The sequence below is a fragment of the Phocoena phocoena genome, chromosome 7, assembly GCF_963924675.1.
Source record: "Phocoena phocoena chromosome 7, mPhoPho1.1, whole genome shotgun sequence".
NCBI classification, from domain to species: Eukaryota; Metazoa; Chordata; class Mammalia; order Artiodactyla; family Phocoenidae; genus Phocoena; species Phocoena phocoena.
In genome coordinates, this window is record NC_089225.1 from 76,893,277 (window position 1) to 76,918,715 (window position 25,439).

The 25,439-nt window shown below is 38.8% G+C and overlaps 1 protein-coding gene across 1 annotated transcript in view; it reads right to left on the reverse strand.

Moving 5' to 3' along the window:
- GTF3C3 (general transcription factor IIIC subunit 3) overlaps positions 1–19,239 on the reverse strand; it is a 29,368-nt gene extending 10,129 nt beyond the window's left edge. The window contains exons 1-13 of the mRNA XM_065880667.1: positions 19,138–19,239; positions 18,102–18,213; positions 14,128–14,318; positions 13,492–13,615; positions 11,308–11,499; positions 10,621–10,786; positions 6,932–7,079; positions 6,289–6,361; positions 5,348–5,451; positions 3,909–4,080; positions 1,422–1,624; positions 979–1,080; positions 237–372 (exon numbers count right to left, since the gene is read on the reverse strand). Of these exons, the coding sequence (XP_065736739.1) occupies positions 237–372; positions 979–1,080; positions 1,422–1,624; positions 3,909–4,080; positions 5,348–5,451; positions 6,289–6,361; positions 6,932–7,079; positions 10,621–10,786; positions 11,308–11,499; positions 13,492–13,615; positions 14,128–14,318; positions 18,102–18,213; positions 19,138–19,239 (1,825 nt within the window). The remainder of the gene's footprint in view (positions 1–236; positions 373–978; positions 1,081–1,421; positions 1,625–3,908; positions 4,081–5,347; positions 5,452–6,288; positions 6,362–6,931; positions 7,080–10,620; positions 10,787–11,307; positions 11,500–13,491; positions 13,616–14,127; positions 14,319–18,101; positions 18,214–19,137) is intronic.
- Between the last annotated feature and the right edge of the window lie 6,200 nt (positions 19,240–25,439).

Below are 25,439 nucleotides of genomic sequence, written 5' to 3' on the forward strand. Positions count from 1 at the left end.
AGGATCTAAGCAGATGCCTGCCTTTTAGTTCTTTTAAACTGAAGTATTTACGTATAGCCTTTCTTTCTTTTTAAAAACACCAAGAGTTTATTTTACCTGAGGGATCTAGATTAGGAAATATCATTTTATTCAAAAAGGGTATATTTTCAATTAGATTATTGTCAAGTATTACTTCATGAGTTTTTTTTTTCCAACTCAGCCAAGTTTTGTGCAACAAAGCAAATGAAGGTAATTACCTTTTGCATCACAATTTGCTGACTCTTGGTCATTGTTGTCTGATATTTTGTCTCTTGACACTTTAATAAGGTAGAGATGCCTCTCTCCAGATTTGGAACTAGATATCAAACAGACTTGGGCTCTATTCATTGCTACCTGAATTAAAGATGATAAATGCGATTTTTTAGTCACATAATTTTTTAGAGAAAATCTATGGGAAACAAGTGTCACAGGTGTGCCTAAAAGCTTCTTTAGTAAGGCAAAAAAAAAGACAGTCATTGTGTATATAAACACCTAGAAGAGAATGAATAGACTTATTTTTTCCTTAACAAAGCAATCTGGGTCACACTACTCACCTTGGTAAGGAAAAAGAAAGCAATTCATATTAAGTTTATAACACACACACACACACAGCCACCTCCCTGCAAAAAAGCCAGATTCAGAAAGGATGTCATGTCCGGAAAACATTTTTGCAAAGTGAACAATTTTGGCACAAAGCAGTGTCTACAGAGCCAATAACTGATACCATGATGGTTCTCATTTTTCTAAATATGTACTAGCAAAGATTTTATTGTACAATCTATAGTAAAGTTTACACTTTCATGTAGAACTTTCAATTATATACCATTAATCTCTAAGACTTTCACTTTAAAAAGTTTAACAGAGTAAAAGAGTTACGAAATGGCTATAATCTATGTTTAAACCAAATTCTAAACATTTAAAAAGTCAACAAGGCTAATATAAAGAAAGATCATTACCTACCCTTAAAAGCATGGCTAACATGGTAAGCAAGGTATCCACATAACCATACATTTTGCCTTGTGAAAACAATAGAGTAGAACGTTGAAGCAGCAACTTCAGTTCCTAAGTAAATAAGCACATGATAATAAGTGTGACAAGATTCCTTTGTTGTAAATTGTTTTGTTTGCATAGAAAAGTTTTGCCTTAGAAACCAAACCTTAAGAACATTTGCTTTATGATCTCTCACAATAATTAAAATCCAATGTTTTAGAAACTATAAATTATAACATTAACAATTATAATGTTAAGTTGCTGTAACTTAAGACTCAAAATCACTTTTTCAAGAACACTGAATTTAATACACTAAAATAAAACTTGGATATAAGCTGTAGGGACATCCTTAACAGAGGAAAAAGTTCTAAAACATAATCCACCAAGAAAAACTTCTATGTTACATGGCCTACCTGCTGTGCTGCATTTGCATCTTGTGCTAAAGTATCTGGATCATACATTGGTTCCAGAGCTTCCAGAGCTTTCTCAGGACGGCCCAGCTGCTGCTGAAGGGTGGAAAGTGAAATTCTTGCATCCAAATGGAGGGGGGCCAGATCAACCACTTTGCCGTAGCTTTCGGCAGCACGCTCCATATAGCCTAAGGCCTTTAAGCATTCTAAAATGATGTTAAAATAAAGCATTAATATGAACTACAGATTTGTAAGCAGGCCAAAATCATTTCTCCATTTTAAAAGAAATTATAGCAATACAAACAAATTATAACAAGAAAGAAATATATGCATACTTCCAGTACTTTAAAACAATTATCCCTTTTAATCTCTATCTATGCTACAAGGATGTAATCAGTATATATACACACACACACACACACACACACACACACACACACACACACACACAATTTGGTATTCTGCTTTATTCACTTACTATTATGCTTTCAACATTTTCCCATGCCTTCACTGGCATTCTGATTATAATATTCAATTAAGTTGCTTATTTACTTAACCATATTATTTGACATTTAGGTTATCCCAAATTTTTACTCTAATAAATAACACCACAGTAAATATCTTCATGTATATAAGCCAGAGTTCACAAACTGGCAGACCAGTTTAACCTACAGATATGCTTTGTTAGGCCACAGTGCTGTTAAAAACAGTGAATTGTCTACATTCTTAAAAGCTAGGATTTTTTATGAAACCCAAGTTACTGGATTCTTTTGAAAAATCTGGATTTGGCAACAGCGAGTCCCTTCATTCCCACTTGGTGCATCAGCCATGCTGAGAAACAGCAGTACCCTTCAGACGGGCGTCTCCAGTTCTCACCCTGCCCTGGGCCTCTCACTTACCTACTTTATTCACTTTTGTTACGTGCCAGGCTCCTGAGTTTTGTGATCTCCAATATAAACCACCTCCCCTCACCTCACTCAATTATTTCCTCAGGATAAGTTCTCAGAAGTGAGGCTACTGGGCCTTATTCCTCACACTTTATGCCAATCAATCATTAAGTCCTATCATTTGAACTTGAATTCCTGGTAAGCATTTCTTCTTTCCACCCTAATAGCCACAGCACTCACTAATCTAACCCCTTTCACCTCTTTCCTTTTCACTGCAATGATCTCCTATAAGATGGTATTTTGCCTCCAATTGTCTTCTCAAACCTCAGATTTCTCAAATATCTCCTGATCACTATCTTTAGGTTAAATTTTGGTAATAAAGGAAGACTACTAAATGTGGATGGACCATCATGATGGAATTTCTCATTATTTTTCACTTCTCACTTTAAAAGATATTTTGTTATTATGTTACAAGCATTAAATTCCTCTAATGATCTTTCTTATCTACTGTTCCAATTTTTTTTATGATTTTTAGATGATTCTAAGGTTTTACCTTCCACTCATCTCAAGCTACACAGGCTCAACATGGAAAAAGCATTTATCAGTATCATGATCATAATTAAAGAGGATTTTAAAATGTCTACTGTTAGTAACAGGAGCAGTATAAATACCACAGCCTTATGGAAGGCAATAAAAACTTCAATTCCTGGCTCATGTCTTTAAAATTCAAAACCTACAAATAATGTAACTTTTTATGATGGTATTACATTTGTATTCATGTTCACTCATCCAAATAGTAACGTGCTATCTTAATCATTAAGTGCTCTCTTTGCCATTTCATATCTGTGATATGTGTCAAAATATCCCAGAATATCAATCAATGCTACTCTAGTTATAGAGGATTTTCTGCCATTATGTAATATTTTAAAAAAATATTAAAACTTTCTGCCATCATGCAATATTGGAAACAAAGACTATTCAAACTTTAATGCATCTCTTATGTTGATTCAATAGGAAATCCTATGAGAATATTTTTGGCTTTCATACATTTCTGTAAGAGATTTAGTTGTTTTTCCCAAGCTGCTTTTCCTACTCTAAATGATTTATTTCAGATTACTGTGGATTTAGATGCAATGAAATAAAATGACATATAAAATCCAATCTTGAGCATATTTTCAGCTCAAAGAACACTGAAAATATATTAACTTTTTTTCCCCTCAAAATAACATTAAATACAAATCCTTAAAAGCTCTTCAAAAATTAGATTGCATCCCAAGTCTGACAATCTATTACTAGAAACCAGAGCCCGTGGTTAAGACAGGTAAAAGACAGGTATTTAAGGTATTTTTAACAGGGATATGTTAGTCTTTCTACTTCACTCTGGTACCATTAAGTGAATCATTCCTCCAATATATTAGTGAGGGAAAATCACTTAGCGGTAAACCAAGACAACTTAAAATACTGACTTTCAAAAAACTGCCCTGAAACCAGAAATACTTTCTCTAAGACATTAACATTTTATAATAATTATTACCATCTTGGGGAAATAAGTTCTTGCCTGCTTATGTGATTAAAACTTCTCCTTCCTACAAAAAAGTATTACCTGCATGCCGAAGCCAAACCACTGCGAGGTTATATCTTTCAGAGCAGACTAGCGCACTAAGGAGGGGAAGTGCAGAATTATATTCACCAACATCCAGAAAAGCTTCAGCAACATCGAGATAGAGGTCTCCCATGTCTTCGGGATTCTGTTCCACGAGTGTTGTCAAAAGAGGCTAGACCCCAACAATTAACAGCCGGAAGTCAAACAGTCATTACAAATACGCTCATCTACTTATATCTCTCTTTTTAACATATATACAAGTTATCTGAGGCAAATCTAAGAGGAGAAAGGCTTAATAAAAACAGCTTTAGGGCTTCCCTGGTGGCACAGTGGTTGAGAGTCCACCTGCCAATGCAGGGGATACGGGTTCGAGCCCTGGTCTGGGAAGATCCCACATACCGCGGAGCAACTGGGCCCGTGAGCCACAACTACTGAGCCTGTGCGTCTGGAGCCTGTGCTCCGCAACAAGAGAGGCTACGACGGTGAGAGGCCTGCGCACCGCGATGAAGAGTGGCCCCCACTTGCCACAACTAGAGAAGCCCTCACACAGAAACGAAGACCCAACACAGCCAAAAATAAATACACAACTTTATAAAAAAAAAAAAAAAAAACAGCTTTAAATAATCACTTTTTAAATTCATTTCTGAGTCTCTATTAAAAAGAATTCATACTGCCGTCATTCACTCATTCAGCACACTGCTTCCGAAGGCCTGTTACAAGACAGGCATTGCAGGAGCTAGGGCAACACTGACCTGCTGTGCTCTTCCTCTGGCAAGTCAATAACGCCCAGGCCTCAGGGCCTCTGTGTTTGCTGATTTTCTGGAAAGCTGTTCCCTCCGGTACCTGCCTGGCTTACTTCGTCACTTCCTTTACGTCATTATTCAAATGTCACTTTTCAGGGGAGGCTCTTCTTGACCAATTTAATAAAATTGTAACTCCTCCCACCCCCAGTATTCCCTATTCTTCTCTGATTTTTCTCCAGAGCACTGATCACCAACTAACATCCTATATTTTATGTATTTATTTTATTATCTAATCCCATTAAAACAAAAGATCCATGAGGACAGGGATTTGTATATTATATTCAACACTTTATCCTAAGGTCTGCAAAGTAGATGCCCAATACATTTTTTTATTCAATGAAATACTTAGTCCAAAGTCGGCAAAAGAGAACAGTTGTCAGTAACTGCCAATTGTCTAAAAGGCCCAATCCCACATTCTGATCTCTGGATTATTCTCATTTTAAAAGAACAACAAATTATCATAAGCCCATTTCCAAACACTTAGCTTTTAAAAGACATTCACACAAAATAATCTGATGTTTACTGTGACTTCCTGCTTATTAATATGAAATCTAGGGTCAACTTAAAATTTCTTGTTATCTAAACATTGTAGATTTGATCTAAAGTATCTTAAGTACAAATCTTAATGTTACTTACATTAAGTGGTTCAAGGATGTTGAGATGTACAAGGCAGACCATCAACTTCACTGTGATATCTATTGGCACACCATCCGGTATAGTACAGGAAACATTCTCACCAGCTGTGGATTAGACAGACAGACAAAAAGTTCCTATATGTAATCTTAAAAAGTGGGGCAAATGAAGCAAACTGTACCTTCTATGCAAGATCTCATTTACTTCACTCAAAGCAAATGATTCTACAGTCAATTCTAAGTTTGGCCAACTCTAGTTCTAGGTTCTTACACATCTTTCGGTCTGTCCTTTGGTAGCAATTATCCTTCCTATTCTTTTCCTAATACCTTAACCGCTTACTGAAAACCTACATAAACTCCCACACCTTCTATCAAAACTACAAAGAACTAAAAAACAAAAGTGACAAATATGGATACATGAACTTTCTCTTTCTCTTCTTGAATCCAAAAGCCTCTTTTTAGTCTTCACTACAAAGAGGCTGAGAAAGGGATAAAGTAAAATAGTGTGCTTAAGTCTGAAGTAGCATTTTATGCCCATGCTTATGTTTCAAGTCGAATTTTTTCAGTGCTTAAGTTTGAAATAAATTAGTAGAGAGCGTTTTAAGCCCTTTCTGAAAAGTAAACTGCTTCAGTTCTAAAGGTTTTTGATAAGTTGCTTGGTAATTCATTCGTTTTTTCACATAGCACTATCAGGACCCTGGGTCAATGACAAATGCCAAGTTCAAATGGATGTATTGAGAAATAATAGGGACTGAAAACACTTTTTTTTTTAAAAAAAAAAGATTACCTGTGAGTGAATACTCACAAGAAAAAGATATGGAATCTCTGTTAGAAAATTGCTCCTTGGGAAAACTTGTTATGAGAACACTAACTATCAATTTCAAAATGCCACATTATGAACAAGAGAGGATTACGCACACTCTCCTATGCAGAGGAAACTACAACTTTTATTCTCTTCTGAAGTGCCTTCTTCTGTAGTTTTTTTTTCTAGCACAATTCCAGAGAAATCTGTAATTACCTAAAAGAATGGGGGAAGAAAAGGAAATAATACGATAGGTATGTACGAAAAGGAAATAATACGATAGGTATGTACGAAAAACCTTTTCACAATGCAAACATTTGTAGTTAATTCAAATAATCCTTACAAAACATAAATAGGCTATAAAAAGCAACAGTATGTCTCTTTAAAATAGGGAACCACTGTGAAACATTAACATTTTTATATCATATTAACTAATGCTTAACTGAAAATACATAATTTCTCTATACCAAACCAATCTAATTTTCCCAACAGATTAAGAAATGAATCATAGCAATCAGTCTGGCTGCTGAGTCCTGCTACCCTGAAAGACAGACATATCTAGTACCTATGATAACGGCAATAGCTGTTATTATATGGCAACTACATTTTATAATTCATACAGGACTATTATAAAATCTAAAGTGCCCATACAGGCTTTAAATATATAATTTAAAATATAAGTAATTTAATATATATAACTAAAATGGGGAATTGTCAATTTGTAAGAATTTCTAGAACACAGAAACGTGTTCAAAGCCTAACAGAGAAACACATAAGTGTTCCTACCTCCAAAGCTTTGTCATATTGTTTATTAGAAATGTATAGTTCAGCTGCAATGTTAACATCTTCCATGGAGACTAGGCCCTGGTGCTTTGAGAAAGCTTCTTCAATTATGTTGATAGCTGAAATAACATCATTGGCTTCATAGTAACTCCTAAAAAAATAATGGCAAAATGGATGAGAGCTTATTTAATTCAGATTATAAAATTCATTTTCTTACACAGACCCTCTAACTATTAACTATGATTTTCATCTTCTTAAAGTTTGGGAGGAGGAAAAAAACTCTTCTTCAAAATCATAATCAGAGCTGATCCAGAGAAAAATGTGTAATGTCATAACATTAAGCATCTCAGTCTCCCAAAGCTACTTCATACCATTCTAGCTCACTTCCTCGGTAATGCAATACCAACAACTTTCCTACCTCAGTGGGATCTACAAAGCATTGATCCTACCATTTTTTCACTGTCTCTGCACCCTTCCTGTCCTCAGTTTCCTCCTTCTCTGTGATCCAACATTATAATTACCCCATTGCACATCTCATTTCTCCTGCTCCTCTCTCCCTTTAACAAAATCATCTGATAAAACTCCAACCCTAGTTAATCCAAATATGCCTTCACCACCAGCTGCCCAGCTGCCCATGCTCACTAAACTCTAAATTAATGACCACTAGCCTCAAGTGGGCCCATGGTGCTGGTCAGCAATCTTACTACAGTTACCAGTCCAGTACTTCTCAAACTTGAATGTGCACACAAGTCAACTGGGAATCTTATAAAAAAGCATATTCTGATCTAGTAGTGCTGGGGCAGGGTTGAGATTCTACATTTGTGACAGGCTCTCAGGTAATACAAATGCTTCCGGTCTGTGGGGTAGCAAGACCTCAAGGACCCAGACAGCTATTTCACATCTTCTCCTCTCCAAACCCACAAGTCTCCCATGCTCACTCTCAGCTGATGACCTCACTTCTTATTTTACAAAGAGAATCAAATCAGACATCCCACATACTCCCAACACATCTACCTACTACTACCTACCCATACCCATGGCCATATCTTCTGCCTTCTCCTTTTATCATAAGGCCAACCCTCAACTAGATCCCATTCCCTCCAATCTATTCAAGGATATCAATCAAGCAATTGTCCCTTCTCTCATGAATCTTCAATATGTCCCTTGGTTGTAGATCATTCCCACCTGAATACAAATATACTGTAATTTTTCCCAACTTAAAAATTGTCTCTTGTCCCTACAACCCATTCCAATTACCTCCCCATTCTTCTGCTCCTCTAGTAAATTTCTCCAAAGAGCTGCCTATCACCCAGACTCCCCCAACCCATCTCCAATATTCATACTTAGTCCTCATTTTATGTGATCTACTTGCAGTACTTCACACAGATGGTCATCCCTCCTCCTTGAAGTGCTTCCTTCAGTAAAAAATTCTAGAATATCATGTTCTTCTAGTTTCCTCCAAGTTCACTGTCCATTTCCTTACAGCCTCCCTGCTGTTTCTTCCTCATCTTCCTGACTGCTAAACACTGTAGTGCCTCAGGGTTTAGTTCTCAGAACTCTTTCCTTCTCTGTTTCCCCTCCTCCTGCCCCTCCCCCATCTCTCGCTCTCTCTCACACACACACTCACACACACACACACACACACACACACACACACACCCCTTCCCTCATACCCAATACATCAGAAAATCCTTAGAGCTCAGCCTCCAAAATACAGCCAGAATCTGGTTATTTCTTACCACCTCCTATGGCTTTTACCCTGGTCCAAGCTACATTATCCCTTCCATGAATTACTACAATAATTTCCTAACTGTTCCCCCCTGCTCTATCCTTACCATTACTCAATCTATTCTCAAAAGAGCAGCCAAAATTGATGCATTTAAAATTTAAGTCAGATCAAGTCACTCTTCTACTCAAAAACTTCCAATGGCTTCCAAACTCATTCAGATTAAAAATCAGAGACCTTATAATGACCCACAAGGGCCGAGGGAATCTTTTCCTGATACCTCTCTAACATTACCCCTTCCGGCGCTCCCCCTAAACCCTCAGCTTCCATGTTGTTCCCTGAGCATACCTTTGTGCTTGCCATTTCCTTTGCCTATAATACTCTTCCCTAATATCTATTCCCGTATCTCCTTCAGTTCACTTTCAGGTCAGTATGACCATAACATAAAGAATTAAGTCCTTCTCTAATCCCCCTATTTAAAATAACTCACTCCTATTCCTCAACTTATCTCTCTTCTCTGCTTCATCTTTCTTAATATCACTTAACCAACATCTGACATACGACATATTTAGTTGTTTATTTGCTTACTGCCTGTCTCCCCCAACTAGAATGTAAGCTCCAACAGCAGGAAATTTTAAAACTCATTCAATACTGAACCTCCTGGTGCCCTTACAGTGCCTACCTAATACCTAATTTATATTCAATAATTATTTCCGGAGGGAAAGTAGGGACTGAGAGAAAGTCTAATCAATCAGAAGTTATAGTAACAGAATTCCATGTAGGAAAGACTTCTGTGGCAGTGGCAGAACTGTTCATTACCACCCTTTCCTGACAAGATTATAAATACAAGTGGAAAACAAATTTACTCTCACAGGCAATTCGTAAAGTAGAAGCCTACTGGGCTAACCCGTACGACAGCCAAAGATTTGACTAAAAGAAAGTAACCTGGGAAGATCCTCAAAGTTCATCACATACATCAGGGATCGATTAAGGGTTGCCTCCCCTCAACAAATTTCCTAAAAACACTTCCAGTATTCCTACATAGCCCATCTTTGAAGCACAGTGAGTGACCTCACGGCTAAGCATCTTCATGACAATGGCCATGGAATTAACAGGGTTAACCTAAAATACCCAGATCATAGATTAACATGGTTAATCCTAGGCTGAAATAGTAGACATCCTAGAAGAGAAAGCATACAAGCCATTATGTAGCCAGAATGTTCCCTGCTTTGTTTTGTTGCACAGCATATCAGAGAAGAGAATGTAGTTGGGCATATTTTAGAATAAAATATATACCATAGTCATAGCATGTGCCAAATCTAAAGAAAAATTTTGATCTTAAAATGTTATTCTAGGGCTTCCCTGGTGGCGCAGGGGTTGAGAGTCCGCCTGCCGATGCAGGGGACGCGCGTTCGTGCCCCGGGCGGGAGGATCCCACATGCCACAGAGCGGCTGGGCCCGTGAGCCATGGCCGCTGAGCCTGTGCGTCCGGAGCCTGTGCTCGGCAACGGGAGAGGCCACAACAGTGAGAGGCCCGCGTACCGCAAAAAAAAAATATGTTATTCTAGTACAGGCTCAAGATAAAACGATTAAAGAAGATCTCAGAGCACAAACATTTCAATAGCACATTTGCAACAATTTAATATTACTGCAAATGTACCTAACTTCAACTAAATTATGAAAACCTGGGAACCTAGTCATCCTTTCAGAACATGCTCCATTTTTAAACTTCTGAGCATGTGAAAGATAATCATATATCCAAATTTTTCTAAACAATCACACAGTTGACTTGGAAACAGAAAAGTACTGGGGGGAAAACCTCTATATTGAAGCACAATATGAAATACAAGAAGCAAAACACTTCACTGAACCTCAATAAAAAGTATATTCACATCGAATATATGCTTTGATTTCTAAAATAAGATGATTAATGAGGGCATTTATATATATTTCACTTTGAACTTACTTTGCCATATCTCTGGACAACTGCATAAATCGTTCTCCATCAGACGGAGACAAAAGGTTTAAAATACGCCTATAACCATCCATTGCCATTTTGTGATCTCCCATCTGTTCATAAAGGCTTGATCGCTCCCACAGATAACGGACATTAGTAGGTTCATATTTAAGTGCTAAAAAGAAAAAAAGGAATATAAATAATAGATTTATCATAAAAAGGGGTTCATGGTACCTGGGTGTGACCCACTTTCTTTTCAGAAAATCTATTAAACGCTCTAAACTAATTCTCCAATACAACCAAGTGGGTTATTCTGGAATAAATCTACCTTCACAGGAACTCTAGACTAGGCTTGATCTAAGACCAAACAGAACCTGAAATCTCCATATTAATCTCCATTTGGTCACTGAAGTCTAATATTAACCCTCAAGGAACAGCTTAGAACCAACACTGATCTTGGTGGGAAACTGAAGGTCCTGTTCTTCAACCAACTTTTGTGCAGTATTAGCTCACAATATAAAGAAAGTTGCTGATAAACATGAAAATACAGGGAGCCCAAATACCTACCTCTGGTATAACAGAATATAAGGAATAAATATATTTCAGCTAACATCACCCCAGAAGAGCAAGTACATTGATCAAAAAACCTATTATATAACATTTTATCAAAGGAAATGAGAAAAACACTTTTATTACCTTTTGTGTAGCAAAAAATAGCCTGCTTAATATTGTCTTGTTCCAGGGACATTTCTGCCAATCTAACCCATTCTTCAGTGTCACTGGGATTTAAATGTGCAGCAATCAACTCAAACTGCAGTGATTTCTCCATGTCACCTTGGTCCTCATATATCATAGCAAGAGTAGAAAATGGCTCATAAGCCAAAGGAGCTACAATGAATATAAAAAAAAAAATTCCATTCGTTGAGGGAAGAGGCTTGAGCTGATGTCAATTCCATGTTTCACACTATGGATCCTTTCTCTAATATTTAAACTTTTTAAATAACTTGAGCAGAATTATACAAACCACTTAATGGAATTTAGAATAAACAGTAGAGGGGATTCCCTGGTGGCGCAGTGGTTAAGAATCCACCTGCCAATGCACGGGACACAGGTTCGAGCCCTGGTCTGGGAAGATCCCACATGCTGCAGAGCAACTAAGCCCGTGCGCCACAAACTACTGAGCCTGTGCTCTAGAGCCCGTGAGCCACAACTACTGAGCCCATGAGCTACAGCTGTGGAAGCCCGTGCACCTACAGCCCATGCTCCGCAACAAGAGAAGCCACTGCGATGAGAGGCCTGCACACCGCAACGCTTGCCGCAACTAGAGAAAGCCTGCGCGCAGCAACGAAGACCCAATGCAGCCAAAAATAAATAAATAAGATAAATGTATTTATAAAAAAAGAATAAACAGATATTTGCTTTAGTATATTTTCACATTTTTAAAATACTCTTTTCTGTAAGCAAAGTGTAATTTCATGAAAAACCCTACTCCCTACCATGCCCCCTTCCAGAAAATCCCCCTTTGCTAAGGCTAAACAGGGCTCACTAACTCAGCAAGTTCATCCTAACGAGCATCAGCCATATCAGTGGGGTTAAATCTTCACGATCCGGCTTCCACACCGAAGGAGTATGGGATTAATGGACAGAAACATAAGTAGCACCTAAATCCAGATTATCAACGTGAAAGGTTAATCCACATTTCTGAAATAATGTTTTTGAATTGAGGTTCTAAGATCACAAGGGATTAAAATCAAAGGTAATTGTCAAAATAAACAATTACAAACAAATAAAGGAACAGATAATCCTGAAAGTAGGAACCAAACAAAATATCCTAAAGGAAAAAATTCGATTAATCTTATTTCGGATGGGGTAAAAGAGGAAAAGCAGCGCCCTCAAATTACTCTAATGAATAATCCAGGAATCTTACAAGATTTCTAAAAGGACCCTAGACTAAAGGAAAGGAAATGCCAAAATATTGAAAAGATAAATTGAAAGTTCACTCTAGCACAACTATCCCTGCCACTATGCAGGGCATCATTTGGCAACACATCAGGAGAGCAAAATAATAAATATAAGTGATTAGTCAAAAAGTGACTTCTGAAGATATCCTTCAGTATGCCTGAGGTTTGCAGTTTAATGGAAAGATGACAAGTATATACTGTGTCTTATCAAAAAGTAGATTAAAATAATCTAACACTGTCTGATTTGGAAAATAGAAGAAAAAAGAATACTCTTCAAAAGTGGTTTTAAAATAATTTGTTTGCCATATTTTAAAAAGACTAATACTATAAAAGCCTAAAGCTCCTAAAATGAAACATTCAAAAACACACAAATTTAAAAAAAGCCTGTAAGAGTTCAATAAATATTAATGATATTTCACTGAATCATACTCTGCGATTTTCATTTTCTTGGCAATGATACCTATTCAATGTGAAAAGTGGTAAATCACTGTTATCACAATCACGTCCAAGCTTCTGAATATATTTTCCAAATAGCACAGTGAGGTGCTCCTCCGTTTGTTTTAAAAGTCAGACTATTAGGGCTTCCCTGGTGGTGCAGTGGTTAAGAAACCACCTGCTAAAAAAAAGAATACACCTGCTAATTCAGGGGACACGGGTTCAAATGAGGCAACTAAGCCCGCACACCACAACCACTGAAGTCCACATGCCACAACGAAAGTCCACACGCCCTAGAGCCCAAAGAGAAGTCACCGCAATGAGAAGCCTGCACACCGCTACGAAGAGTAGCCCCCACTCGCTGCAAATAGAGAAAGCTCGCGCACAGCAACGAAGGCCCAATGAAGCCAAAAATAAATACATTTATTAAAAAAAAAAGTCAGACTATTAAACTGCTATTGTCAATAATCCCCACATTAAACACCTTGTCTTATGATTTCCATGCACATCAATATCGCCTCTTCACGTTCTCCCCGAGCAAAGCGAATGTTGGCTTCACCCATGAGACCTCTCAGAGCTCTGGGAAGTTTACTCCGAGGCCTTTTCTCCTGTACAGAACAAAAATGACATTTAGATTCAAACAAAAAACAAATCCAACAAAACTTTCCTACAGTAGCAAGTTCAAATCACAGTAAAATATTTAAAGAAAGCAAAAATCAAACTGGTCAAGCATCACTAAATTACTAATTAGAACAAATGTGGAACTGGATGCTGTAAAATGGATTTATATGTCAGGAGATTTATGATGCAATCTACTGAAGATTCTCCTTTCAAATTTATCTACTTAGAATGAACTTGGTTAAAAGAATATCAAGTTACAATATGGACCTTTTAATAGCAAAACGACAGTACATTTTGAGACATGCAATAATTAAAGTTTTACATTTAAAAATCTCTAAAATGAAACATAAGAAACCAGTAACAGTAGTTGTCTCATAGTGTTTCCTTTCTCACAGTTTGAATTCTTTCAGAATATATGTATAATTTAAAGATTCTTTTTCAATTTCTATGTCACATGTTTACATTCCATTTATAAATACGAAAATAAGAAACACTTTACTTTCATCATTTTCTTGGTTTCACGATTGAGAACCATCTCTAATACAAACACGTCGCCTGCAGTGGGTTGCTCAGGTGTCTCCTCCTCCTCGTCCTCCTCCTCGTCCTCCTCCTCGTCCTCATCTTCATTCTCTCCAAGCATGGAAGCAAAGACCTTGTGAACTGACTTACTGACTCCATCTGATGTTTCTCCTAAAGACAAAGACATTGAGGTTGAAAAGGAAAAAAAAAGAAAGCTTTAGCATACTTACTAATTGCAAGAAAAAACAAACAGTATTTTCTGGAATATAAATTTCTACCCCAGTAATACCAAACTTGAAAGAAAAACACAGACAAATGAACACTCCCAAAAAAAACAATCCAAAGAGGAAAGCTGTCACAAAGCCATGTATTTTACTCTGTAGGAATTGCTGACTCATCCTTTAGGCCTTACCCAGACATACAGGCAAAATTAGTGGGAAATCAGAAGCACACACAGTTAACTGTTAAAAGCAGAGAGGAAAAAAAAAAATAAAAGAATTGTAGGACATAGACCTAAGAACTAAACAAGTCTGGTGGTACATAACTAGGAGGTATAGAACAGTGGTTTAAGGTGATACATAACCAGGGGGTGTAGCACAGTAGTTTAAGGTGATACATAACCAGTGGGTATAGCACAGTGGTTTAAGGTGAGGTCTCTAAAGCCAAGCTGTCTGGTTTCAAACTTCATCTCCATCTATCACCAGCTGTGTTACCTTGGGCAAATTACTGAAGCTCTCTGTACCTCAGTTTGCTCATTTGTAAAAGGGGTCAATAATGTCTGCCTTATAGGGTAACTCTGACGATGAGATGAGTCTTTACATATATGTATTTAGAAAAATGCCCAGCATATAGTAAGAGCTTAATAAATGCTATTATTAAAATTAAAATACTATTATTATTTCAGGAACAAAATAACATGACATATTTCATCTGTATCTGAGGATATCACTACAGTAAAATGATTTTTCTAATTTCATAATGATTATCTTTTTTATTTAAATAAATGTATGTATTTATTTATTTTTGGCTGTATTGGGTCTTCATTGCTGCACGCAGGCTTTCTTTAGTTGCATCGAATAGGGGCTACCCTTCGCTGTGGTGCGAGGTCTTCTCATTGTGGTGGCTTCTCTTGTTGTGGAGCATGGGCTCTAGGTGCACGGGCTTCAGTAGTTGTGGCACGCAGGCTCAGTAGTTGTGGCACACAGGCTCTAGAGCGCAGGCTCAGTAGTTGTGGTGCACAGGCCTAACTGCTCCACAGCATGTGGGATCTTCCCGGACCAGGGATCAAACCCGTGTCCCCTGCATTGGCAGGCAGATTCCCAACCACTGAGCCACCAGGGAAGCCCTCATAATGATTATCTTGAATGATCAAGAAAAGTTAAGCTGATGGTGCTTCCCTGGTGGCGCAGTGGTTGAGAGTCCGCCTGCCAATGCAGGGGACGCGGGTTCGTGCCCTGGTCCGGGAAGATCTCACATGCCGCGGAGCAGCTGGGCCCGTGAGCCATGGCCGCTGAGCCTGCGCGTCCGGAGCCTGTGCTCCGCAACAGGAGAGGCCACAACAGTGAGAGGCCCGCGTACCACAAAAAAAGAAAAGTTAAGCTGAGAAGCCAATTTTCTGTTAAAGCAGAGACAAGTAGCATATTTTAGAAAAGCTACAAAAGTTAAAATTTTAAATATATATATATTCAAAAATCCTTAAGCTTATTCACTTATGTGAAATACCTCAAATCCCAAAGATGCTGGATAAATGAGATAGTCAATATACTTAAGGAAGAAGAGAATGAAAAAACCCACATGTTCTGAGCAACAAATAGTAATTATTATTATGAAGTCATAATGATCATCTTCAAGAATTCTAAACACCCAAAATAAATATGAAAAAAGAGTGTAAAATAAATCAATAAAATTTATTACAGTACAGAAAAAAAAAAGAAAAGTCATATGATCATCTTGATACAGAGAAGCATTTTTTTTTTCTTTTTTGGTCATGCTGCATGGCTTGTGGGATCTTAGTTCCCCAGCCAGGGATCATACCTGGGCCCTGGCAGTGAAAGCGCCTAGTCCTAACCACTGGACCGCCAGGGAATTCCCCCAGAGAAGCATTTGATAAAATCCAACACCTATTCTTAATAAAAATTTTAAGTCAACTAGAAATGGAAGGGAATACCTTCAGTTTAATAAACAGTACCTACAGAAAATTTTCCACAAACACAGTTAACAGCTAATTATTCAAAGTCATCAGGAATGAGACAAGTATGCCTACTATCACCGCTCATTTCAATATTTTACTGGATGTCCTGGAGGTCCTAGCTAATGTAATAAGGGAAGAGAAATAAAAGACATAAAGATTAAGGAAGAAATAAAACTGTCATTCACAGATAACATGATTATATACATAGAATATCCAAAACAATCTTTGCATAAAAACTGTCAGAATTCATGAATTAGCAAGGTTCCTGGATACAAAGTCTATATACAAAAATTAACTGCAATTTTTATATCAGCAACAATTAACTGAAAATGAAATTAAAAGAAGTCCCTATTTGCCTGGTGCTCAAGAATAAGAATTTTGCAGTGGAATTCACCAATGTATAGGAGAAAAATACAGTGACTCTAGTGGCCATACATTCCAATTAGCAGACGTTACCTGTTCAAAACTGACCCCTTCCTCTGCTCTGAATACATGTTCACAGTTACCAAAGGTCTTGGTAAAGTTCTGGGACAATACCTTCCTGGGAAATTGGGAGTTTAATATCTTAAAAGGACTGATGGGATTACTTGAGCTGAGGCTAGTATGCCTGACTGCTCATGGGGAGCTAGAATGGGGTTCAACTAACCACCTTCTTTTAGGGAGAGCCTAATGGCCACCTCTCAGGGGCAGCTTTAGGTAAGAAAACTGGCAGGCACCCCATGGTGTCTGGTACTACAGTTGCACCTCAAAGATGTGATGATGGAAGAGCAGCTCCTACTCTGAGCAGATAAGGAAGGACTCACAGGTTTTAGAACAATTTCAGCCCCATTTTTCACCGCACTTGCCTGGCAAGGTAAGAAACTATAACCCCAATTTTCTCTCCTCTTTACCCTTTCTTCCCCACTTGATCCAAAGAAGCAGTAACAAAGCCTGTTCGTTTTCTGTCCACCCTACTAGTGTTTTCTCTGTGTCAAGTCTTATTTGTTTGGAGGGAAAAGAACCAGCCTCTATTTCTACCCACTAGGACTAGAAAGTTTAATTAAGTTCTCAATCAGACCTTACACCCAAAGCTAAATTCTAACTGATAGTTCAGTATCCCAGGTTACTTGACATGGGTAAATGGATACCATGAACTATCATCAGTATTCTGATCACTAAAAAGGTGTATCAATCACCAGAAATTAATAAATTTGCATAATAGTTCATCACTTAGGCTCTCATGAGTTTAATTAGTCTGGGTGCAGCAACCAAATATAATATCCGGTCATTCAGAGCTGAGGACTGGATCCTGGCATGAGGTAACATACCAAGATACCTCTTGTGTGTGTGAGGTCCCATATGGAGCCAACTGGCCTTCCACTCTGACATTTCTATCTTATTTCCCATAATTAAAAAAGTGGTTTGGAAGCCACTTTGTATAGAAGTATAATTCATTACAATTTGGGGGAGTATAGTCTAGAAGAATTAGTAATCAAGTGAGAGGGTCAATTTAAAGAATAATGACTCTAAATGGCTCCCAAACAAACACTGATGTCGATCTGAAACACTTCTCCACAAACATAACCCACTAAACTAACCATCATCATAATCAATAATTCAACAAATATTTATTGAGCACCTCTTACACACCAAGTACTATGCTCCTAATAAGCCAGGTATCAATGACAGAATACCACTGCAGAAAAAAAAAAAAAATAACACTTTCACTAAACTATTAGGTACCCTTAACATTTAATGCATTTAAGGTAGGGATCTTAACATACCTTCATTGACATCTTCCTCCTGAGATTTGGTAGAGTCAATTCCTGATGATGATGGAACTGCAGAGTCATTTGGATTTTCTTCAGCTGATGACTTGCCTTTTTCCTGAAGACTCTGAGATTGAAAATTAATTGATTCCAAAAACAAGTGCACATTTAGCGCTCCCCAGTTGAGAATACAGCATCTGCCTCATTCTCTATTTCTATGACTTGAGCTCTGAACACATACATACTATGTGGAATCTAAATTTGAATATTGCCAAAGCATTACATAGTACTTAGGTCTCATCCTTCAGGCTGAATCAGTCGTTTCTAAAAAATAATTTTTAAAACCTTGATGATTTCATTAATCTACACGGTGTATCCTTGCTTTTTAAATGAAAAGAGATGGGGTGCTATTAGTTGCATGATTTAGGAAGGAATCCAACAGCTAATCTCAAAAGGTGTAATTACTTTTATTTTCCCTCGGACTTCAAGTGAGAAGACATGGAAAGTTCACGTATTTCCTCATAAGTATAAAAAAAACATGTCCCAGAGATTTTATCAGACAAGAAAATTCACTCTTTTCTGTGGAAGATTACACCACACCATTGGGAGACTCCTCAAAAATGGAAGCTCAAATCACTCCGTCTAGAAACAGACACTGAGGCCTAAAGAAGAGAGGTGAGTTGCGCAAGAAGACAGTGGCAAAGCTCGGACTAGAACCAGATACTGCCTCCAAACTCTTACTTCCCACGCCCCCCATTTAATCTACCAGCATTATGCTACCCTCAAATAAAAGATGCACTATTTGGCAACAGAAAAAAAGATAAGTGGTTACCACCGAGACAAAAGCTTTTTGGTGGGTGAAATGTTTTGAAGAGGAGCTTAGAACGGGGACGAGGTGAGAACCCGAGTTTCCGTAAAAAGGGGAAGAAACTGCTGGAAGTACCCGGCCCGCCCCATCACAGCGAAGGGGGTTACTGGGTCCCCCACATCTCTCTTAAGTGTTTTAGGGCGACAAGATAGTGGGGAGCATCCTGGCCCATTATCTCCTCACTTTCTTCTCACGGGTTTTTCTCTCTTCTCTCCGCCTTTCGAACTCCTCAAAGGAGATCTTCCCTTCCAGATAGTCGATGAGCTCCGGGCTGAACCCCGACATGTCTGCGGGGATCTGATGTGCAGTTCCAGAAACCGAGACAGAGAAACGGAAGAGCAGAAGCTCCCAGACGCTACCCCCACGCAGAGGCGCTAAAAACAAGGACCCGTAGTCCTTCCGGGAAACCTGTCCGGCCTGCGCCGCAACCGCGGCGCTCGGGTTCCGCAGGAGCTTCGGGCCCCGCCTCTTCCTGGCGACGTGGGCGTGGGCAGGACCCGGACTGGACAGCGGCTGGACCCTCCGGGTCGCCGCGCTTGCCGCTGGGCTCAGGCCTCCGGTTTAAACTTATTAAGGAGTTGGAAAAAAAATGTGCTTTAAGAAAATGTTCCTTTATCTACATCATTTCCTGCAATTCTCCATTAAAATTCTGACTCTCAATCCATTTCTTTTTGGAATGTTTATTTTTAAAATTAATTGAATCATTGGTGTAGTGATTTTTTTTCTTAATTTAACCATTTGCTCTGCCACGTGCACGTTCCACTTTCCAGTTCTGCCCTGCCACAGAAAGCTAAGGTCCTCCCACAATTTATGGTTTAACTCTCATCTCCTCCAATCAATGGCACCATCAGTTTTCCCCTCTTCCACAAATCCTCAAGCTGTCCCTTTCCTCAGACTCCTCAGTCTGTAACTAGGTCATCTAGACTTCACGTCCCACCTCTAATTCTCACACAAATTTTCTTCTTTTCTTAACAGTTAAACTTTTAGAGAGAATCAAATATTTGCTATGATTAGCATACACTATTGCCCATTTACTATACAGGCTGTGTACTGTCTTATGCATATTACATTCATATCTCAAAATAATACTTTTGGATTATATTTTATTATTTTATGTTATTCCTAATGCCAACGTTCTGAATCTAATACGTAGTAGAGCCAAGATTCAAACCCTGGTCTATGTGACTCCAAATCCCATACTTGGAATTAATATGATATACTGCCTCTTCTCAGTGGAACACTTCTTCAGCTCCTACACACTCCTGTGGTTTATATTTTACCTTGTCTTATAACTATTTCTCTGCTGTCCTCTTCTAAAGACACTAGCTAGCTGTCAACATCTTGAGAACAGCACTACCTGATACATCTTTGTGAACTTTCCTCTGTAGGCTAGTAATCTATGCTCAAAACACATTTATGAATTCAACTGGATGGAACTGAAAGTGCCTTGGAAATGGGCAAGGGATAAGAGGTACGGAATGCAGCTCAATACGAAGCTGAGGTTAGGGACAAGTTACAGGGAGCCTATCACCTGACTTGGCCATCTTTATGACAATCCAAATGAGGAAAAGCAACAGTTGGATGGGAGAATGAGGGGCCAGGACCTGTAAGAGGGGAACTTCCAGGTGAGAGAAAAAATCTCCAGCTGGAAGTCATTCCTTTCTCATGATAAAGGATCCTCAGGGCCGTATCTGGGTATAAAATATGGGAGGCTAGGTGAGTGGGTTGGATCAAGGTAATCCACAGAAATCCCTAATAGGTAAATTCCCCCCTGAATTTCTCCAGGCTGTCAGGGAATTGCATTTGAGAGGAAGTCGAGTCTCTAGTCCTAACTCTCCTAAGGAAATCAAAAGGAGCAAATCTGGTCACCTGGTAAGGAGAATGTTCTCCTAAGACCCAGATGGCTTAGACTAGCTTGTTATTGGCTGCCTGGAATATGGGAATAACAATTGTGATGATATAGATTCACATTGCAGAGATTTGCAGCAGGAAGCAAGGGGTGGGAGAACAGTTTTTCTGCTGTGGAACACCTTGATGATGTGACAGTTTTGTTTTTTTTGTTTTTGTTTTTTTTTTTTACAGGTCAGAATGTAGCAACAGGTCTTGAAATTGGAAGCTTTCTGCTTTTCTTTTCTCCACTTCGTTATAAGTGATGTGTCCCCTGGTGAGTCAGAGGCATCCACATTACCTTGAGATGAAGTGGAATTGTTATAGCAGTAATGAAAATAGCAAGAAGAAACTTTTCAGACTTTCAGACTGATTTCTGAGAATCAAAATGGAATGTCTGAAGAAAGCAGAACATTGAATTTATACCATGACGAGAGCATGAAGAGTACACAGGGAGGGAATGACTCCCTCCTTTCTCAAGGGGAGGAGCCAGGATGGGGTGTGACACTTTTGGGGAGACAATTTTCCCATGGTTCTCTCACTTTTTTGCAAAAACTTGTGACTGCTTTCACTCTGGACTATCTTTTCAAGGATGTCTGGAGAACAAACAGCCTTGAAAGATAGAGATATTGTCTCCCTCTGGGACAGAGGGCAGATTTGTTTTCTGACCAGTATGATAATATTTCCCTCTGGGGCAAAGGTTGGGCATGTTTGGGCATGTAGCCCCCTTGTAAGAATGGGGATTTCCTAAGTTTCGGGTTCCTCAACTGTGGCAAAAACCAACTAGTGCCCAGTAAATACCTGGACTCACCTCCACATGGCCCCCATGATACTTGGGGAACAAGGAGAACCAATAGGAATGTAAAACGCATGCTGCCTGCTGAGCCATGAATAATAAAGTCTATTACCTTAGACCCACTGGTCTCAGGGCCCACCAGGATCTGTGAAATTGCAGCAGCCAGTGTGTAGCTTGCAAATCGGGTAAAATCTCACACCCTTAATAGTTCTTGACCACACTAGACCCAGGATGGGGGACAATAGGCCATGTCCTAGGGATGGGGAATGGAATGCTCATCAAAGAGGAGCAGAGCCAGTGTTGAGAGGCTGTCAAGGACCTATGCAGAGAAGGACCACAGACCCCTTGGGAGCCTAGATCACCGGCAGAACACTTATTTTCATTGCAGGAAACACTACACGTCTGCTGTTTTCCTAACGACAGTTCTCAGCCAAGGACAAAATCACTTCCCCAGTGGCCTTTTAGAAATGTGAATAGGGAGGTTTTGGTGGTCAAAATAATAGTGCAGGGGTGGGGAAGTCACTAATATACCACTACACATTGTCTGGGGACCAGGTGTGCTAAATGGTCACCACGAAGACTTGTCCTTCCCCAACTGACAATACCATCACTGATAAGAAACTCTAGTCTAGTGGAGTGTAGGCCTCCCATCAACAGTTACCTGCCAGTTGTGAGGAATTTTCCAGCAGAAGGATGCATGTCCTGCGCTGAGACTTTGCAAGCTCATAGCTAAAAGTCCCCTGTGGATGCCCTTCCTTTTCAGAGGCCTTAAAACTAATAAATATTCCCTTTGTGGAGCTCTTGACAACCAGAGCAGGAGTGGTGAAAGGGAAAGGGAAAGCCAGTCACTGGTACTTGAGTGGAACTGGACAGGGGTGAAGCACTCCCTACCACTCTACCATTTATCTGAACAGGCTTATTTTTATGAGGAATAGCTCATCAATAATTACTTATAGGACTTCCCTGGTGGTGCAGTGGTTAAGAATCTGCCTGCCAATGCAGGGGACATGGGTTCGAGCCCTGGTCCGGGAAGATCCCACGTGCCACAGAACAACTAAGCCTGTGCGCCACAACTACTGAGCCTGAGCTCTAGAGCCCGCGAGCCACAACTACTGAGCCTGCATGCCACAACTCCTGAAGTCCGCACACCTAGAGCCCGTGCTCTGCAACAAGAGAAGCCACCGCAATGAGAAGCCCGCACACCGCAACTAGAGAAAGCCCACACGCAGCAACGAAGACCCAACGCAGCCAAACATAAAATATAATTATAAATAATAATAACATATCTTTTAAATGGTAAAACAAAAAAGTCTGGCATTAACTAGAAGCAGCTTCCATTACTGTCTAATAGCAAAATAACACACATTTATTTCAATTCAGCAAGTATTTATTGAGTGCTTGCTACATGCAAGGCATTGTACTAGGTGCTGGAGAAATAAAAATGGCTTATATATGATCTTGGCTCACAAATATCTCACAACCCTCCAGGGAAAACATTTATACAACTAATTACAATAGAACATATTGAACCAGATATAGAATCTGTTCTTGCATAAATATTTTATTCTTGATATTGGATATCAATCATCCACAAAAAAGCCACAGAAAACTATTTTGGAATGTACAGACTAGTGTTTTTAGGATTACACTGTTTCCTTCTAGTAGTGTTCCTTTTGCAGAAATCAGAGAAAATGATGCAGCTCTTCATAAAGAAAAGTAGCTATTTCAGCTGAGAATATGAGAATCAGAATGATTCAGCCTCAGTTGGGGAGGGGTGGGTGGAGGAAGAGGGTTGGTTATGAAAGAAGGGAAATCCACCTGTTTCTCCTCTCCCTTCCTGAGGTTGTATGTGGAAGAGCCAGAGGTGAGGCATGGCTAGGATATCTGGTGTAGCACAATGTCCACCTCTGAACATCGTGGCAGAGAACATCTCTCAGAGGCCCAAGAGACTCCTAAAATCCCACGTTTCTTTGCCTTCCATTTCAACTTAATTGTGGATATTCATCACTTACTCTCCCTTGATATGTAACTAAGACTGTGAGATCTTTCAATAGCATATGCTGACCATGGGAATGCATCTTCCTTTTAGGAAAAAGATAAATTTAAAACCCAAATTCCTGTTACATATAATGAACTAAAGTAAAAATGAGCAATGTCCCTTTCAAATAAAAACAGATTGATAAAAGGTAAGAAACATAGAAGACAAGCTTAAAGGAAACATAATTTAGAAGATCATTTCTTATGACTTTATGGTGTTTCTGTAATCCTTGCAATATATGCCGTGCTCTACACTGCTATCTACGGTTATTGACTGGGAAGAAAACCCATGCACATAAGTCACACATGGCCCAAAGCTCAAGCTGTTTACATAGCTTGAGCTTTGTAGACTAAAATCACTACAAATTAACAAAAATGGAGGGAAAAAACACATAAAAGTTTAGCCATGACCATGAATCAATTTTTCTAATGAGAAGCTTCGTCTGTAGTTTTAAAACCACCAGACATCTGAAAGAAAACATTATAACGAATGGAAAATGAAGATTATATGATTAACACAAAGACCCAAAGATCAACATAGTTCAGTGAAAACTCTTTTTGTCTTCATTTCCTAATGAGAGTTGTTAGGAAAGGAGAGCTTGTATTTATGAAATATTCTCCAAATCAGAAACTTTGCTTCTTTTGCAAAGTTGAATAATTATTATATTATAATATCACTAACTGGGTGCTTTCTCTTTTTTCCTGCTCTTAAACATTTCCTTGTTTCATGCTCACACAAAAGTATGTATTTGATGTTTTCTCTGATACTTATTATTAGAAATCCATATATGCAATTTATAGATGAATAAACTAAGGCTTACAAACAACTTGTATGCAATACTGTCTCATACTGAAATAGGTACTTGGTATTAATAATTATTCTCTGTTTTAGTGTCTGTTACCCTAGGGCCTGAGTGTGGAAAATAATCAAGGGATCCTTCATTAATATACTTGTGTTTATTCTATTTTATTTTCTCATTGTAGGACAGTTCTCAAGTGCATATACCACATGGTAAATTGCATCCTCTTAGAATAACAATCATTATTTTTAAAAAATCATCCCATTTAAAAGAGCTAACCATCAAAATCCTTTCACAATCATAATGAAGTGCAACAATGGTTTGCTTCCTCACAATTTCATCCTATGCCCATGAAAGAATGGGAGTAGATTTTAATTATGATTCAGTTGCCTTTATTTATTTTATTATTATTTTTTTTTTTGCGGTATGTGGACCTCTCACTGTTGTGGCCTCTCCCGTTGCGGAGCACAGGCTCCGGACGCGCAGGCTCAGCGGCCATGGCTCACGGGCCCAGCCGCTCGGCGGCATGTGGGATCTTCCCGGACCGGGGCACGAACCCGTGTCCCCTGCATTGGCAGGTGGACTCTCAACCACTGCGCCACCAGGGAAGCCCCGGCTCCCTTTATTATTCAGCCAAATGAAAAGCTAACAGACTAGAATCATAGTATATTTTCTTCCACTGCACCATACCTGTTCCTTTTTAAATGGTAGGTATTTATTTGACAGGAATGCTAAAGTAATAAGAATAGTAAAATTCAAATCTTAGACATAAATTTCTAATTTTTTTCCTATGAAGTGCCATCTTTACTAATATTCTACTCTTTTTCCCCCTCTAGATGAGAAAGTTCAAGCTCAAATATATGCTTAATACTTTCTCCCAAAAGAAACCATTCTTTAAAATTTTTACTATCCATTTAATCCAACTGTACAGCTCAATATATTTCTTTACAGACGATTTTCCACAT